The 17,859-nt window shown below is 38.4% G+C and overlaps 1 protein-coding gene and 1 pseudogene across 2 annotated transcripts in view; one reads left to right on the top strand and one right to left on the bottom strand.

The window, feature by feature from the left end:
* TAF1A (TATA-box binding protein associated factor, RNA polymerase I subunit A) overlaps positions 1 to 17,859 on the bottom strand; it is a 36,632-nt gene that overhangs the window by 3,028 nt on the left and 15,745 nt on the right. For both annotated transcript variants that reach the window (XM_073884057.1, XM_025892120.2), the window contains exons 4-9: positions 17,547 to 17,660; positions 12,095 to 12,293; positions 7,473 to 7,603; positions 6,178 to 6,336; positions 3,024 to 3,090; positions 2,009 to 2,132 (exon numbers count right to left, since the gene is read on the bottom strand). In XM_073884057.1, the coding sequence (XP_073740158.1) occupies positions 2,009 to 2,132; positions 3,024 to 3,090; positions 6,178 to 6,336; positions 7,473 to 7,603; positions 12,095 to 12,293; positions 17,547 to 17,660 (794 nt within the window). The remainder of the gene's footprint in view (positions 1 to 2,008; positions 2,133 to 3,023; positions 3,091 to 6,177; positions 6,337 to 7,472; positions 7,604 to 12,094; positions 12,294 to 17,546; positions 17,661 to 17,859) is intronic.
* On the top strand, positions 14 to 535 carry LOC112839292 (small ribosomal subunit protein uS17-like; annotated as a pseudogene).

Here is a 17,859-nt window from a genome sequence, read left to right as displayed (position 1 = left end):
GGCAGCCGGGAAGATGGCAGATATTCAGACTGAGGCTGTCTACCAAAGCAGCCAACCATCTCTCAAAATGAGAAGAGGGTCCTGCTTGGAGGAACAGGCAAGGAGAAGCTCCTGCAATACTATAAAAACATCAGTCTGGGCTTCAAGATGCCCAAGGAGGCCACTGAGGGCACCTATACTGATAAGAAATGCCCCTTTACTGGTAACGTCTCCATCCACGGGCAGATTCTGTCTAGTGTGGTGACCAACCAAGATGAAGTTGCAGAGGACCACTGTCATCTGCTGAGACTACCTCCACTATACCCAAAAGTACAATTGCTTCAAGAAACGCCACAGGAACATGTCTGTGCACCTGTCCCCCCTGCTTCAGGGATGTCCAGATCGGTGACATGGTCACAGTGGGCAAGTACCAGTCCTCGAGCAAGACTGTGCTTCAACAGGGGCGCCTGGGTGGCTCAGTTGGTTAAGACTGTGCTTCAACATGCTCCAAGTCACAAAGGCCACTGGCACCAAGAAGCAATCCCAGAAATTCTGAGACATCTGTCCACACCCCCCACCCCAAATAGTTATTTTCCCAGTCGGGAAAAAAAAAAAAAGTCTGTGGAAAGATGACAAGGAAGATGTTCTAATTTCTGAGTGTGGCCATCCATGGTATAGCACATGCATGAAAGCAAATCCTTTTTAGTTCTTTGATTTCTGCTTTCCATTTCATTAAATAGCCAGTTCGGTACACACAGCGGTTAACAGCACACACCCTGAACTCAGAATCCTGGATTTGAAAATCAGATCTTCCATTTACTATCTATGTGATCCTGGGCAAGTTCCTTAACTTCTCTGAGCCTCAATCTCTGTTAAGCTATTAACAGTCCCCATCTCACAGCATTGTTATTAGATTAAACAGGCCCAGGAGTATAGTGGTCTCATATAAAGCTCTTTGCATGTTGTCTGGTACTTAGTAAATGTTCAATAAATGTTAGCTATGATGATTATCACTTAAAAATTACTTTAAAACCTTACTTTATATGCTACAAAGAATTACTACTCAAATTAAGATGCCATTATTATACAAATACGTGAACACACAGGTTTGACAGTTGAACCCAGACAATGCTAAGTGTTTGTCAATAATTTAATTGAGCAAATACTTATTAGCACCCATGTGTCCCCGTGGCAGAACTTCTAGAGGTTTAAAAAACTGAGTAGTACATTTCTCTGCCTTCATGAATCTTGCAGTTAGTTGGGGTTTACATACTGCTGTAGATGTGGAAAGTGGTTTATAGTTATCACACCAAAACCATTTTATAATCAGCCCTCTTCCATCTCCAAGGTCAGGTCAGATCTGAAGCCTGACAGAAGTTCCCATCGATGATGAAGCTTCTAACCAATTAAGATGGATAGGATAAATAAATGAAACAACTTTGTCACAAAGTTAATCCCTTCCTCTCACAAAGTAAAAATGACCAGGACCACTCCTGCCGTCACTCGAAATGTGGCACTAATGATATCATGATCACAGGTATAGTTTCAGATATAGCTCACAATGGACTTAACAAATATTTGCTACGATGATCTTATGAGGCCCTCAAAGCCCCACTGAAAATTACTGAAAAACAGCTGGAAGAAAAGCTGCTTCCTATGTGATCTTACAAGATGATGACACACAGATTACCAAGAGCTCTACAAAGAGTCTAGCGAAGAGTGGGAATGACCACTTTTTGCCATTATTTCCAACTTGAAAACGTACAACTTCCCTAATACTGCAGTGGTAAGGCACAGTACTTATTTTGACAGCATAAAAATCTTAATAGAATTTTTGTATGTTTTACTTGGGACTGTATTTTCTTGCTTCTGATGTACTCAGAACAGCTGAGGACACAGTTCAAGAAATCAAAAAAAAAAAAAAACCCATAAGCAAAGAACTTTGTTTAAACATTGAGAGATATCAGCTAAAGTACTGGGAAATTTTACTGATGCTGATCCAGTAATAAACACTGTGTCTTTTACTTACCCCATTAAAGTCTGTCTCAGATATTTTGCCAAATATTTCCAAGCAGTTATATTTTTAGTGCATCCAGCAAAATCTAAGACTCCAAATAATACCTCCAACCCCAGTTTATGGTGGTCTTCTTTTTCTGCAATGGGCACAACAATTAGAGCTTACACAAAGTACTGAAGTGCACAGGGCTAAAAATATATATATTTTATTGATAAAATACTAGAGTTATAAGCCTTCTAGTTTGGTTAACAGTTTAAAATAACTCATTATGCTTATACTCTCCTGTGATAAATCTGAAAAATTCAGTAATTTAGTCCTGGCTAATGAAGTCAGAGTGGTGGGTCTGATTTCTTTTTTTTTTTAAAGATTTTATTTATTTATTTGACAGAGAGAGACACAGTGAGAGAGGGAACGCAAGCAGGGGGAATGGCAGAGGGAGAAGCAGGCTTCCCAGTGAGAAGGGAGCCCAATGCGGGACTCGATCCTAAAACCCCGGATCACGACCTGAGCCGAAGTGTCTCAGTCATTACCCGTCTGCCTTCGGTGGGTCTGATTTCTAAATGGGCTACATTCTACTGAGGGAGGACATTACTTAAAGAACCTGCTCTCTCTTCTAACATGAGAAGACTGACGTAGCCCTAGTACCTACTGGACTTAAGCTGACTTCCTTCTATGAAGAACTATGTTCTTTTCTATACCGAGCTGAAATGCAGTAGAGATTAAAACGAGGTGAATTATACAAATTGAAGCCATTTTGCTTGTGCTACTACCTAATATTCTATAGCAGAGGTCAGCAAACTTTTCCTATAAAGGGACACATAGCAAATAGTTAAGCTTTGTGAGCCATATGGTCTTTGTCACAACTACACAACTCTGCTGTTGTAGTGCAAAAGCCGTAGACAACACAAAAATGCTCCAAGAGAACTTGATTTATAAAAACAGGTGAGGAGTGGATTTGGCCCATGGGCCATAGTTTGCTAGTCTATAGCTTGTCTGCACAAAGAGATATAAAACAAAAACTATTTACCTGATTTCCTCAGTAACCTATGGAATTCTAACATCAGTTTATGAGATGGTACAATCTGATACAAAATCTGGAAGAAAAAATAATCTTGTAATTTTTATACATTTCAAAGGCATTTCTCAAATTTAATTTTCCTTTTTTTTAAAGATTTTATTTATTTATTTCACGGAGAGACACAGCGAGAGAGGGAATACAAGCAGGGGGAGTGGGAGAGGGAGAAGCAGGCCTCCCGTTGGGCAGGGAACTCAACCTGGGGCTCGATCCCAGGACCCTGGGATCATGACCTGAGCCGAAGGCAGACACTTAACAACTGAGCCACCCAGGCGCCCCTAATTTTACTTTCAAATAAAGTTCTTACTGTCTAATAAATCCCTCAGTAAATGAATCAAGGATTTAAAAGATACTTTGCTTTCATCCAGTTTCAATTTGGGTATAGAAAGGTGTCCTGTGTAAAGCTTCCTTTAAAAAAATCCCTGTTAGGGGGGCTGTGGCTCAGTTGGTTAAGTGTCTGCCTTCGCCTGGGGTCATGATCTCAGGGTCCTGGGATGGAGCCACAAGTTGGGCTCCATGCTCAGTGGGGAGTCTGCTTCTCCCTCCCCCTCTCTGATCTCTCTTGCTCTCTCTCTCAAATAAATAAATAAAATCTTTAAAAACAAAAATCCCTGTTAATAACAAGAAAGTCAGGGGGGAGGGTAGGGGAAATAGATAAGAACTTTTTATTTACTCCTTAAATATTTTTATATTGTTTACCACACTTAAAAATTTCTTTTCAGAAACCAGGAAAAAAAAAAGCATCAAAATCACACACAAAAAAGACAATAAATATTTACTGATCACAAATATTTATATAAATCAAAAAGCCCAAAAGGGCAGGGGTGGCTATTTTGGAAGACTGTGTTCAGGGACACAGTACAGCAAGAGTATTCAAGAAAATATTTTTACCATTTTACACAATAGGGAGAAATTAAAGGTTTTTAATTCCTTCTTATTCATTTAAGAATAAGAAAGACTATTTTTATGAATATGTAAAACAGGATTTAAAGTAAAATTATATTTTTCATTTCAATATACTTCACATTAGAAATCAATTTATTCTGTCTGCTTGCTGGGGTCCTTTTGACCTAACACTGAAATTATTTCCTACAAAATGAAAAGTAAATTTTATTAATTACTCTTAATAGTTTAATAGTTTTTTTTTAAAGATTTTATTTATTTATTTGAGAGAGAGAATGAGAGAGAGAGAGAGAGAGCACGCACATGAGAGGGGGAGGGGCAGAGGGAGAAGCAGACTCCCTGCTGAGCAGGGAGCCCGATGCAGGACTTGATCCTGGGACTCCAGGATCATGACCTGAGCTGAAGGCAGTCGCTTAACCAACTGAGCCACCCAGGCGCCCAATAGTTTAATAGTTTTTTAAGTGGAGATCAATCACAATCAATATACCAACATCAGAGTATTTTTACAACTTGGTTCCTATGAAATCACATTTGTCTTATGATTTAGGGAATTCTGCAAATGGCTCAATTCACTTAGGTTTTTAAAAACTTTTTATTGAAATACATGTAATAAAAATGTATACAAATGATGAGTGTGCCATTCAACATATTCTTACAAAGTTATATGCACTCATATATTCAGTACCCAGATCAAAAGTTAGAACGTTATCAGAACGGTAGTAGTCTTTAGTTTTGGAGAATTCTTAGCCATTAACTCTTCAAATGCTAGTTTTGTTTACCTGCTTTTGCCCTGTTCTCTCTCCTCTCGCTGGAATTCCAATCACAACTATGTCAGACCTTAGCCAAGTCCTCTGTATACCCTTTCATCCTTTCTGCTTTCTGTGCTTTAGCCTATTTTCTATACAGTTCATTAACCTCCTTCTGCTATGTTCAATCAGCTATCAAGCCCATCTACTGAGTTCTTAATTTCAAACACTGAATTTTTCAACAGGAAAACAGAATTTCCCTAAATCCACTTTGTCTTGAACATAATTAAGTGTTCAACATAGTTTTCTGTTACTTTTTTTTAAGATTGTGTTTTTAAGTAATCTACACCAACATGGGGCTTGAACCCACAACCCTGAAGTCAACAGTTGCATGCTCTACCGACTGTGTCAGCCAGGGGCCCCTGTTACATTTTTTAAAGTATTTTCAAAAATACCATTAGTGATTGACAATCTAAGTGAAGTCACCTTGATCTTTTGATATAACTCTCCTTAATATTTTGTTGTACAAATGGATAAAAAGAAATCTTGGACAATAAAATACCAACTTTAAAAATACTCTGCATTGAAATAAAGCCTGTTGAAACTTTAAAATGTACAGTTTCCACATATGGAGTTTTGGTAGTGTCAATTTTGATAAACACCTAAGTATAGATTAGAGTTAATGGACTTTTTTAAGATTTTACTTTTAAGAAATCTCTACACCCAATGTGGGGCTCGAACTCACAACTCCAAGATCAAGAGTCGCACACTCCACCAACTGAGCCAGCCGGGTGCCCCAGCAAATGTACTTTTTAAAAGAAGATTAATAGATAAGAATTTTTCTTGGGGCCCTATCAGCTAAGCGTCTGACTCCTGATTTCGGTTCAGTCATGATCTCAGGGTCGTGAGATCGAGCCCCACATCAGGCTCCACACAGGGAGAGAGCCTCTCTCTCCCCACCCCACCCCTCTAAATAAATATCTAAAAAAAAATTTTTTAAAGCATTCAAGTGTATACTTAAAATAAGTGTTTTACTCTATGTAAATTAAATTTCAATAAAGCTGATTTTCAAAAAATATCAAAGCAGAACTTTCCCACAAGGGTGGGATTTCCAAAATACTGATCCTCTGCCCTCAGCCTAACTTGGGCAGGGTGGTGGGGGAATGGCAGTGGAGGGTCACCCAGAGCCTGCAGCCTTGTATGTCCACCTCAGGGCACACACAGTCATTTGCTATGAGTGCTAGAATTTGAAAGCTGGAATGGATGATCTAAGGATGTTTAAAAATTAACTTTTTTTTTTTTTTTTTTAGTAATCTCTACACCCAACGCGGGGCTTGAACTCATGATCCTGAGGTCAAGAGTTTCATGCTCCACCAACTTAGCCGGCCAGACGCCCCTAAGAATGTTTTAAAGTAGATCCCCAACCTGATTCAAGCATTGAAGTAAACATTTTATACCTTAAGCACACTTATCAGTTTCTCTCTCGGTGCCTTCTCTCTCTTTAGAAAGTTGTATAAGTAGATATGAGCATTTGGATTCGATGGGAACTTTTCATCATAGGCATAATTGGTGAGTACCTCTCGGGCTCCATCTTGATCCCCATAGAATTCCAACATCTATATAAAATAAGTCATAATGTCTTAGCTAAATTCTGTAGAATAGCTGTATGAAAGATAATGCACAACTTAACTCTGTTGATGGGTACCAAAACTCATTAAAATGACAAATAGCACTTACTGTAAAAGGAACAACAGTAATGCCAGTTTTTGCTTTCACCAGCATATGTCACAACTCTATGGAACACAGACCACTTACAACAAAGGCCTACGTGGGTTCCCATTTCTTCCTTATCACATGTTTGTTACTGAAAAACGCAGCAATTTCAACCAAGGAGCTATTCCTATAAGAAACGAAGTCCTCAAGGAGGGCACACTAACAAAGGAAGGAGACCATATGAGGCAACTAACCTCAGTGCCCGACACAACTTCAGCCACAAAAGGGGTACACGGGAACCAGAACTCCTTTCCTTTCATTCCCCCCCATACATGGGAATTCCCAGATTCACTGGCATGTGGTTTCAGAGATTATCTTTTGACAACGTAATGATCATATTAGCATCCAGGAAACTTTCAAAAAGCCAATTATTTTGAAGATTTATTCCTGGTGCCCATGCCAAGGCTCCCTGTCCTTTCACACTGATCTGAGATGAGCCGGCACGGCACCCTAATGAACTGCCTAAAAGGCACTAGTCTTCATCCCATGTACTGTGACCCACTTTCAGATTTTTGTCCCCTGGTCTTCTCTATCCCCACCAAATTGTAAGATATCTCTCTTCTTTTCTTTTAAGATCAGTAAGAATAATATAGAATTAACATTTACAAACTATATGGATATTTATTTTATAAATATCTGACCATAACATGTTATCCAGTGGTGAAGAAAAAAAAACAGTAACATTTACAGTGTATTAGTAAAATAAAAATTATTCAGACCAAAAAGAGACATATTCTCTCTTTTCAATTTTTAAAAAAAACTGTATTTATTTTAAGATTTTATCTTATGTAATCTCTATAACCAACGCGGAGCTCAAACTCACAACCCGGAGATCAAGAGTTGCATGTTCCACTGACTGAGCTAACCAGGCATCCCTCTTTTTTTAAAACAATTTTCTCCATTTAGTTACCTTCTGATCAATAAAGATAAGGCTTATAACAAAATGAAACTAATAAAACTTTATGAGAAGGCTACTTGCCTCTACATAACTCTTCACAAAAGGGTCCCAAACTCCAGGAGTTTGAATCAATGCACAAAGGTTTACAGATGTCTTCCAGCTGTGGTTGAGCATATTCTGGGATGCTGTGTTGTAAGCATAATCATCTTCATCTGTCCAAAGATAAAAGATTCTTAAAAAGTCATTCAGTATTGAGGACTTTGCTGATAGTAATAGCAATCAACAAACTATCCACAAGAAAAGTTCAGGCCTTAATGGCTTTGACAGTAAATTCTAACAAAGAATTTTAAAGAATAATTTATATTTAAATTATTTGTTATTATTAAATATTAAAAATTTAAAGAATAATACTAATTCTTCACAAACTCTCCATGCCCCCCACCCCCCACAAGACAGAATGGGAGGAAGTGCACACATGGGGAACTTTAAGAATGAATCTCGGTGGTAGCTACATGGATATTTGTTTTAAATTATTGATTTTATCACACATTTGTTTATATACTTTTTCTGCATGTTGTATTTCACAATCTTAAAGGTCTAAAAAGAAAGTCAGTCCTTCAAAAAAGACAGCTAATAGAAACAAAATACTTTTTATTTTTGGCCACTTTTGGGGCAAAAAAACCCAGCTCTCCCCTCACCCCAAAAGGCACTGGTATTCTCTTCCCAGAGGACCAACTAAATAAATATCAATATGGACTTGGAAATGAGGTGATAAAGGGAAAGTAAAGAAACTATAAACAAACTATACAGAAAGAAATTTTAAAAGAAAAAAAAAGCAGACCTGAGTCAGAATAAATTGAGTGTGAATTTGCCATGGAAGGGGGTTTCCAGTCAGCAAGTACATCAAACCAACCAGGACAGGCCACAGCAACTGAGACAAATCCCAAGCCAACACTGAGCATACATGCATGTGTTATGTTCTCATGAGTTTGGTTATACAGAACTAGTCCTAACCTTTTTTTTCTTATTAAACAGACATTCAAGGTTAAAGATCATCTAAAGAGCTCCACATATTACCCCATCTTTATCTCTTCCTGCTACAGAACAAAGTGTCAGCTGCAGAAAGGTATTGAATCACCTACCCAGTGTAAATGCCAGGTTCCAACTGCTTTAACCATCAATGTTTGCTTGAGTTCTACCCAATCAGGTGCAAGAAAAAGGTAAATATTGACTTTAAAACTCATTTAATCAATATCAACAAGACTTTTTAATTTATTTTTATTTATTTTTTTAAAGATTTTATTTATTTATTTGTCAGAGAGAGAGAGCACAAGCAGGGGGAGTGGCAGGCAGAGGGAGAAGTAGACTCCCTGCTGAGCAAGGAGCCTGATGCAGGACTCAATCCCAGCACTCTGGGATCATGACCTGAGCTGAAGGCAGATGTTTAACCGACTGAGCCACTCAGGCGTTTTTTAAAAGAAATATTATACCAGGCACTATGGCAAGACTAACAAAAGACATAAGAGAGGTATGTGACCTCAGAAGACCGATTAGTCTAGAAGAAGAGATACAACATAAAATGGACATGAAAAAACTTAGGACAATTGAAAAACAAGTGATAAAGAGCTGAATGATATAGGCTGAACACGCAGCTAACATATAAGTGTTGTGGCATGGGAATGACCGGTCTAACGAGTCCTGCAGGGCAGACAGCATTGCAAATGGGGGGCAAGCTTATCATGATGAAGACAGTATTTCCGAAGTGTCCTGGGAGACATCCTATTCAGAAAGAGGGAAAGGAATTTTAGGATTAGTGAACCTCCATGCCCGTGAGACAAAGGAAATACTACTTCCCACATCAGGATAATAAGGAATCACTGCTTATACTTATGAGCCAATATATGCAGGGACTGAGATTTGGATGGGGGATGAGAAAATTAAAAGGGTTAATCCTAGAGAAGCTATGGAGAAAAACTATACAAGGGAAGGAAGATGCAGAGAATCAAACAAAAACCTGTGGGGAGGAGAGGATACTACCACCACTGGAAGTAAGAGAGGGAACTGGGAAGTAAGGACACACAGCCAATTCCTGGTGTGGTCAATAAAGAAGACTATCTGTTCTGATCTTTGTACAGAAATAAAACAATTTTACCTTGCCCTATTCTCTAAACATTTTATTCTGATGAGTAATATTATAAAACAGGGGCACCTGGCTGGCTCAGTCAGAAGGGCATGCAACTCTTGATCTCAGGGTCGTGGGTTCAAGCCCCACATTGAGTGCAGAGATTACTTAAAAATAAATAAATAAACAGCTTAAAAAAATTAGAAAACAAACTAAACTCCATTCTAAACACACAGGAAGAAATACTTATCATAGGCAATAATGTCTACTGAAAAAAATTTGTAACCTTAGAAATATTTTAAAAAGCAATAAATCTAAGATGGTAATGGACTTAATTTACAAATCATCTAATATATGTCTGAAAAGTTTGATAAAAACCAATACTACAAAGGATGATCAAAAAGTTTACATCAATAGAAATGTCTGCTCTTTGAAGTATCTAGGAAGAACCGGGCTTGGAAGTAAGGGAATGAGATTACTCCTTAAGATTCAGAGTGTCCCTTGCCCACTATTACCACTGTTGTTCAACATAGTACTAGAAGCCCTAGCCTCAGCAATCAGACAACAAAAGGAAATAAAAGGTATCTGAATCAACAAAGAAGGTAAACTCTCACTCTTGGCAGATGACATGACAGTCTATGTGGAAAACCCAAAAGACTCCACCCCAAAATTGCTAGAACTCATACAAGAATTCAGCAAAGTGGCAGGACATAAAATCAATGCACAGAAATCAGTTGCATTTCTATAAACTAATAATGACACAGATGAAAGCAAAATTAAGGAGTTGACCCCATTTACAATTGCACCAAAAACTGTAAGATACCTAGGAATAAATGCCTAACCAAAGAGGCAAAGGATCTGTACTCTGAAAACTATAGAACATTTATGAAAGAAGTTGAGGAAGACACAAAGAAATGGAAAAACACTCCATGCTCATGGATTGCAAGAACAAACACTGTGAAGATGTCAATGCTACCTAGAGCAACCTATACATTCAATGCAATCCCTATCAAAATACCATCAACTTTGTTCACAGAGCTGGAACAAAGAATCCTAAAATTTGTATGGAACTAGAAACGACCCCAAATAGCCAAAGGAATGTTGAAAAAGAAAACCAAAGCTGGTGGCATCACAATTTTGGACTTCAAGCTCTATTACAAAGTTGTAATCACCAAGACAGTACGGTACTGGCACAAAAACAGACACACAGATCGACGGAACAGAATAGAGAACCCAGAAATGGACCCTCAACTCTACGGTCAACTAATCTTTGACAAAGCAGGAAAGAATATCCAATGGAAAAAAGACAGTCTCTTCAACAAAGGTGTTGGGAAAATTGGACAGCCACATGCAGAAGAATGAAACTGGACCATTTCCTTATGCCATACACAAAAATAGACTCAAAATGGATGAAAGACCTAAATGTAACACAGGAATCCATCAAAATCTTAGAGGAGAACACAGGCAGCAACCTCTGTGACCTCAGCCGCAGCAACTTTTTGCCAGACATGTCTCCAAAGGCAAGGGAAGCAAGGGTAAAAATGAACTATTGGGACTTCATCAAGATAAAAAGCTTTTGCACAGCAAAGGAAACAGTCGATAAAACCAAAAGACAACTGACAAAATGGGAGAAGATATTTGCAAATGACATATCAGATAAAGGGCTAGTATCCAAAATCTATAAAGAACTTACCAAACTCAACACCCAAAGAACAAATAAGCCAATCAAGAAATGGGCAGAAGACAGGAACAGGCATTTCTCCGAAGAAGACATACAAATGGCCAACAGATACATGAAAAAAATGCTCGACATCACTTGGCATCAGGGAAATACAAATCAAAACCACAAAGAGATACCACCTCACACCAGTCAGAATGGCTAAAATTAACAAGTCAGGAAACAACAGATGTTGGTGAGGATGCGGAGAAAGGGGAACCCTCCTACACTGGTGGGAATGCAAGCTGGTGCAGCCACTCTGGAAAACAGTATGGAGTTTCCACAAGAAGTTGAAAACAGAGCTACCCTATGACCCAGCAATTGTACTACTGGGTATTTACCCCAGAGATACAAATGTAGGGATCCAAAGGGGCACCTGCACCCCAATGTTTATAGCAGCAATGTCCAAACTATGGAAAGAGCCCAGATGTCCATCGACAGATGAATGGATAAAGATGTGGTCTATATATACAATGGAATATTACTCAGCTACCAAAAAATGAAATCTTACCATTTGCAATGACGTGGATAGAACTAGAGGGTATTATACTAAGCGAAATAAGTCAGTCAGAGAAAGACAATTATCATACGATCTCACTCATGTGGAATTTAAGAAACAAAACAGAGGATAATAGGGGAAGGAAGGGAAAAATAAAACAAGATGAAATCAGAGAGGGAGACAAACCAAAAGAGACTCTTAATCATAGGAAACAAACTGAGGGTTGCTGGAGGGGAGAGAGGTGAGGGGATGGGGTAACTGGATGATATACTCTATGTTAATTAATTGAATTTAAGTTAAAAAAAAGATCTTGACTGTCCCTGTGATTCAGTCTCATTGACACAAGTACAGTCTTCCTCACTCACCAAGCGTAGACAATTCCATTTTCTTTTTAGACCAAGTATAATACTGCAAAAGCCCTTTATAGGCCTGTATAAGGTTGATTAACACTTCCTGGGAAGACGATTTTTCACCATATCTCCACGTCTCTGCATGACTGAGATTTCTGTTAGCATCTTCAAGCATTCCATGATGCAGAAGGTATAATGCATGTTGCAAGGAGATCTGCAACAATAAGAAAAAGCCCAAATAGGTCATTAGATATCCATTAATCCAAAAACTCAGTTAATATATAATGGGCTAAGACCTTAGTAGGACACAGATGATGTAACAACATTGCCTCTGTCATCAAAAATGTCAATTTAGCAAAGAGGAAAGATACATGAAATAATTAACATTATGTAAATGAGCTAAATTATATAAACTCAGTGAAACAAATGGGCTTTCAAGACAGATAGTCCTGGTTCGGATGCTACCTAAAGCTATAGAAAGCCGAGTATGTTACTTGCCCTTTGTGAGTCTTACGGGCTATATGGAACATTAACCCTTCGGAAGGCTGTTATGAGGATTAAATGAGATAATATTTGCATACCACCTAGTGCCTACTTTGGCCCATAGCAGGTGATTAATGTATTATTTTATACATGTCATATAAGCTCAGAGAAAACATCTTAAGGAGTACTAAAGAATGGCATTGGTTCAGATGGAAAAGCGAATGCCTGATACAGAAGCCGTAAGAAAAAATACACAAAGAATGAGCATCCCAAGTAGGGAGGACTAAGGAGGGGAATAATGGGAAGTACAGTTAATCATGTGAGTAGAGTCAGAGTTCAAGGCCTTCATCACAAACTATCACAACAATTTTTCAACTGGTCTCTCCAATCCTGCCCCTACTACAATCCACCTTCCATGTGGCTGCCAAAGATATCTCATTTGTATAAAACCCCTCAATGGTTCCCACTGCCTACAGAATAAAATCTAAGTTCCTTGGGGATGGCACAGAGGGCCCAGCCGACTTCCCCTGGCTTCTACCCAATTAACTTTTAGACGAAAAGCACTGGATACAGGGCTATCAAACTCTCATCAAGCCTGCCATTCCTGTCCACCCTCTCGCCTAAAACGCCCAGTGAACACCCACTCGCTTTTGCAGACTTATCTGAAGCATCACTTCTTTCCCTGACTCCCCTACTCATTCACTCCCAACACTCTCCAATTCCAGAGAGCTGACCATTCCCCTCCTTTGCCTTCTCACTGTATCTGGCGTTTCTACTCGGGTACCCGTAATAATGTATGCTCCTGTCTCCATCTGTGGCAAGGTCTAGTCTAGGACATTATCTGGAAAATAGCAGTAAGTGGTTTTTTTTTAATTATCAACAAGAAATGTTTTACTGCCTATCTTAATTATCACCCTCAGACTCTGGAGTGTGAAATAAGATTTCTTTCAGGTTTCTTCACTTCAACTGAATAGATTCAATGGGCTTAAAAGAACCCAACCAATAATTTAGTTAAAATTCGACCTTCCCTCCCCAATCAAATGGCTACCCAGTTTCTTCTTGAAAGAGAAGGGAGCACACACCGAGACAGGACACTCCTTTTTCCAACTGTTCAGTTGGAAAGTTCTTCCTTACGCAGAACCATAAGCTGCTTCCATTTAAATTTCACTCATAGTAGACCTGGGTTACCAGAGAATAAGATCCTAAGGGAGCACCTGGCACATAAATAGAAACTCAGAAAATTTTTTCTAATAAGAATCCTAAACTGGGGAAAATCTTTTTTTTTTTTCAAAATAAGAAAGCAGTGAGAATGTAAAAGGGTGCAAAGTTAAACGCAGAGTTATCTTTGTACATTTTATATTTACTTATATATACATTTTTATCATTTTATATGTATAAAACATGACCCAACAACTCTACTCCTAGGTATATACTAAAAGGAATTCAAAACAGGGACTCAAACAGATACTTGTAGACCAATGTTCACTGTGGCATTATTCAAAACAGCCAAAAGGTGGAAACAACCCAACAACAGATGCATAAACAAAATGTGATAGGTACATACAATAGAATGCTAATGAGTCAGAAAAGGCCATTAAAAAGTTCTAATACATGCCACGATATAAATATATCTTGAAAACATTATGATAAGTGAAATAAGCTAAACACAATGGATCTAATACCATGTGATTCCACTTACATAAAATATCTAGAATAGGTAAATTCATAGAACAAGAATAGATTAGGTTACCAGGGGCTGGGAAGACGGAATGGGGAGTAATTGCTTAATGGGTAAAGAGCTTACATTTGGGATGATGAAAAAGTTTTGGAAATGCTGGTGATGGCTGCACAACACAGTGAATGTTATTAATGCCATTGAATTGTACACTTACACTGGTTAAAATAACGTATTTTATGTTGCATATATTTTACCACGATAAAAGAATTAGAAAAGAGGAAAAATCAAAACAAAACAGGGGCGCCTGGGTGGCTCAGTCGTTAAGCATCTGCCTTCGGCTCAGGTCATGATCCTGGGGTCCTGGGATCGAGCCCCGCGTCAGGCTCCCTGCTCAGCGGGAAGCCTACTTCTCCCTCTCCCACTCCCCCTGCTTGTGTTCCCTCTCTCGCTGTCTCTCTGTCAAATAAATAAATAAAATCTTTAAAAACAAAATAAAAAAAGAACCACAGAGTAAATATTATAGTTTTGCAGGCCATATGGTCTCTGTCACAACTACTCAACTCTGTCATCTGTCACGCTGAAAGCAGCAGCTGTGACAATGAAATGAATGGGTGTGGCTGTGTTTCAATAACTTTATTTAGAGATATTGAAAAAAATTAAAAAGCAAAGCATTTTAAAACTTATTGAAAAACTCCTCTTTCAGGCAAATATATACCACAGAGAGGGAGATACCTAACATTCTGGAAACATCTGAATGTTTTTGGATGAGACTTTAAAAAAAAAACAGCTGGAGAGGGGCGCACCTGGGTGGCTCAGTCGTTAAGCATCTGCCTTCAGCTCAGGTCATGATCCCAGGGTCCTGGGATCAAGCCCCGCAACAGGCTCCCTGCTCAGTGGGAAGCCTGCTTCTCCCTCTCCCACTCCCCCTGCTTGTGTTCCCTCTCTCGCTGTCTCTCTCTCTCTCTCTCTAATAAATAAATAAAAAATATTAACACATTTTTATGAATGGATTAGAGAGTTAATATTGCTAAAATGTCCATACTACCCAAAGCCATCTATAAAGTCAATGTAATCCTGTCAACATTCCAGTGGCATTTTTCACAAAAACAGAAAAAAACAATCCTAAAGTTTGTATGGAACCACAAAAGACCCTGAATAGCCAAAGCAATCCTAAGAACAAAGCTGGAGGCATCACACTTCCTGATTCAAACTATATTATAAAGCTATAGTAATTAAAGGAGTATGGTGCTGGCATAACAACAGACACATAGATCAATGGAACAGAATCAAAAACCCAGAAATAAAATCACTCATTTATGGTCAGCTAACATTTGACTAGGAAGGAAGCCAAGAATATTCAAGAGAGAAAAGACAGTCTCTTCAATAAAAGGTGATGGGCAAATTGGATATTCTCAAAATAATGAAATTGGTCCTCTATCTTATATTACTCACAAAAACTAACTCAAAATGAATCAAAGACTTAAATGTTAAGACATGAAACCATAAAACTCCGAGAAGAAAACACAGGAAAAAAGGTCCCTGACACTGGTCTTGGCAATGATTTTTTTTATATGACAACAAAAGCACAAGCAACAAAAGCAAAAATCAACAAATGGGACCATATTAACTTAAAAGGCTTCTATACAACAAGAGAAACAATCAACAAAATGAAAAGGTAGTCTATGGAATGGGAGAAAATACTTGCAAGTCAGATATCTGATATGGTATTAATATCCAAAATAAATAAAGACCTCATACAATTCCAAAGCAAAAAAACCCAGGAGTATCTGGCTGGTTCAGTCAGTGGAGCATGCAACTCTTGATCTCAGGGTTGTGAGTTTGAGCCCCACGACGGGTGTAGAGATTACTTAAATAAATAAAACCAAAAAAATATATATTTTTTAAAACTACATTTTTAAACATTTTTAAAAAAAAATGGGCAGAGGACATGAATAGACATTTCTCCGAAGACACACAATTGGCCAACAAGTACATAAAAAGGTGTTCCACATCACCAGCCATTAGGGAAATGCAAATCAAAAACGGAATGAACTACCATCTCGCATTTATCAGAATGGCTATTATCAAAACAAGAGATAGCAAATGCTGGCTAAGATGTGGAGAAAATGGAACCGTGTACCCTGTTGTTGAGAATATAAATACAGCCACTATGGAAAACAGGATAGAGGTTTCTCAAAAAAACTAAAAGAACTACATATGATCCAGCAATTCCACTCCTGGGTCTACATCCAAAGGAAATGAAGTCACTATCTTAGAGATTTCTATACTCCCACGTTCACTGCAGCATTATTCACAATATCCAAGACTCGGAAACAGCTATGTGTCCATCTAATGGATGAATACATAAAATGTCATATATGTCTACATACACACATATGCACAATGGAAATATTATTCAATAATAAAAAAAGAAGGAAATCCTGCCATTTTGGTTAAAACGGATGGACTCTGAGGGCATTATGTTAAGTGAAATAAGTCAGAGAGAGACAAATACTGTATGATCTCACCATTTACCTGTGGAATCTAAAACCATCAAACTCAGAGAGTAGAATGGTGGCTGAGGGGTGGAGGAAATGGAGATGTAGGTCAAAGGGCACAAACTTTCAGTGAGAAGATGAGTAAGTTCCAGGATCCAATGTACAAGATGGTAACCATAATGAGTAACACTGGATTGGATACTTGAAAGTTGCTATGAGAGTAGAGCTTTAATGTTCTCACCATAGCAACAACAACAAAGTGGTACTATGTGAGGTGAAGGACGTGTTAACTAACCTTATGTGGTAAACATTTCACAATATATACATGGATCAAATCATCACACTGTACGCCTTAAACTCACACAATGTTATATGTTGATTATTATCTTAATAAGGCTGGGGAAAAAACCCATTTTCACATATTTAAATTCCCAATTTGTTTTAGCTCTTTCCTTTTTCCCCAAAAGCACCAATTCCTAGAGAATGACTTAAGCAAATGACTGAAACGACTTAAGCAAAAATGTTAGAATTTGGCCCATCACCATAAAGAAGCACAAGGGCCATCACTCGAGGACTGGTTTTGGCAGCCAGAGATATACAAAGAGAAGGTATTTTGTCTCAGAGAACAAGGTAGGTAGCAGGAAATGGAGAAGCAAATGATTTTCACAACACAACTTCCTTTCAGCCCCTTTTATCTATCCAGGTGTCCCACCCTTTCCGTATCTTTTACCTACCTTATTACTGAGACAAACAATTTCTTTAAAAAATGAACACTGCAAATGTAAATTCACAAAACCTGCATTCTCACCTTTAAGTAATTCAGGACACCAATATTTTTCATCCTGTCAGCAAAGGTATTGAAAGTCTCCACGTTGCTTTTGGGATGATAAAACAGAATTTCACTTCCGAGCTTCCAAATAATCTGTCAAAACAGAAATTACTAATAAAAATGTAAAACCCTGGGGCGCCTGGGTGGCTCAGTCGTTAAGCGTTTGCCTTCGGCTCAGGTCATGATCTCAGGGTCCTGGAATCAGGCCCCACAACGGGCTCCCTGCTTGGCAGAAAGTCTGCTTCTCCCTCTCCCGCTCCCCCTGCTTGTGTTCCCTCTCTCGCTGTGTCTC

Source organism: Callorhinus ursinus, unplaced genomic scaffold (assembly GCF_003265705.2).
Source record: "Callorhinus ursinus isolate GAN/ISIS: 27379988/994484 unplaced genomic scaffold, GSC_fseal_2.0 scaffold54, whole genome shotgun sequence".
Lineage (NCBI taxonomy): Eukaryota > Metazoa > Chordata > Mammalia > Carnivora > Otariidae > Callorhinus > Callorhinus ursinus.
The sequence above is the reverse complement of the archived record's forward strand: the minus strand, read 5'-3'. Positions and strand labels throughout refer to the sequence as shown.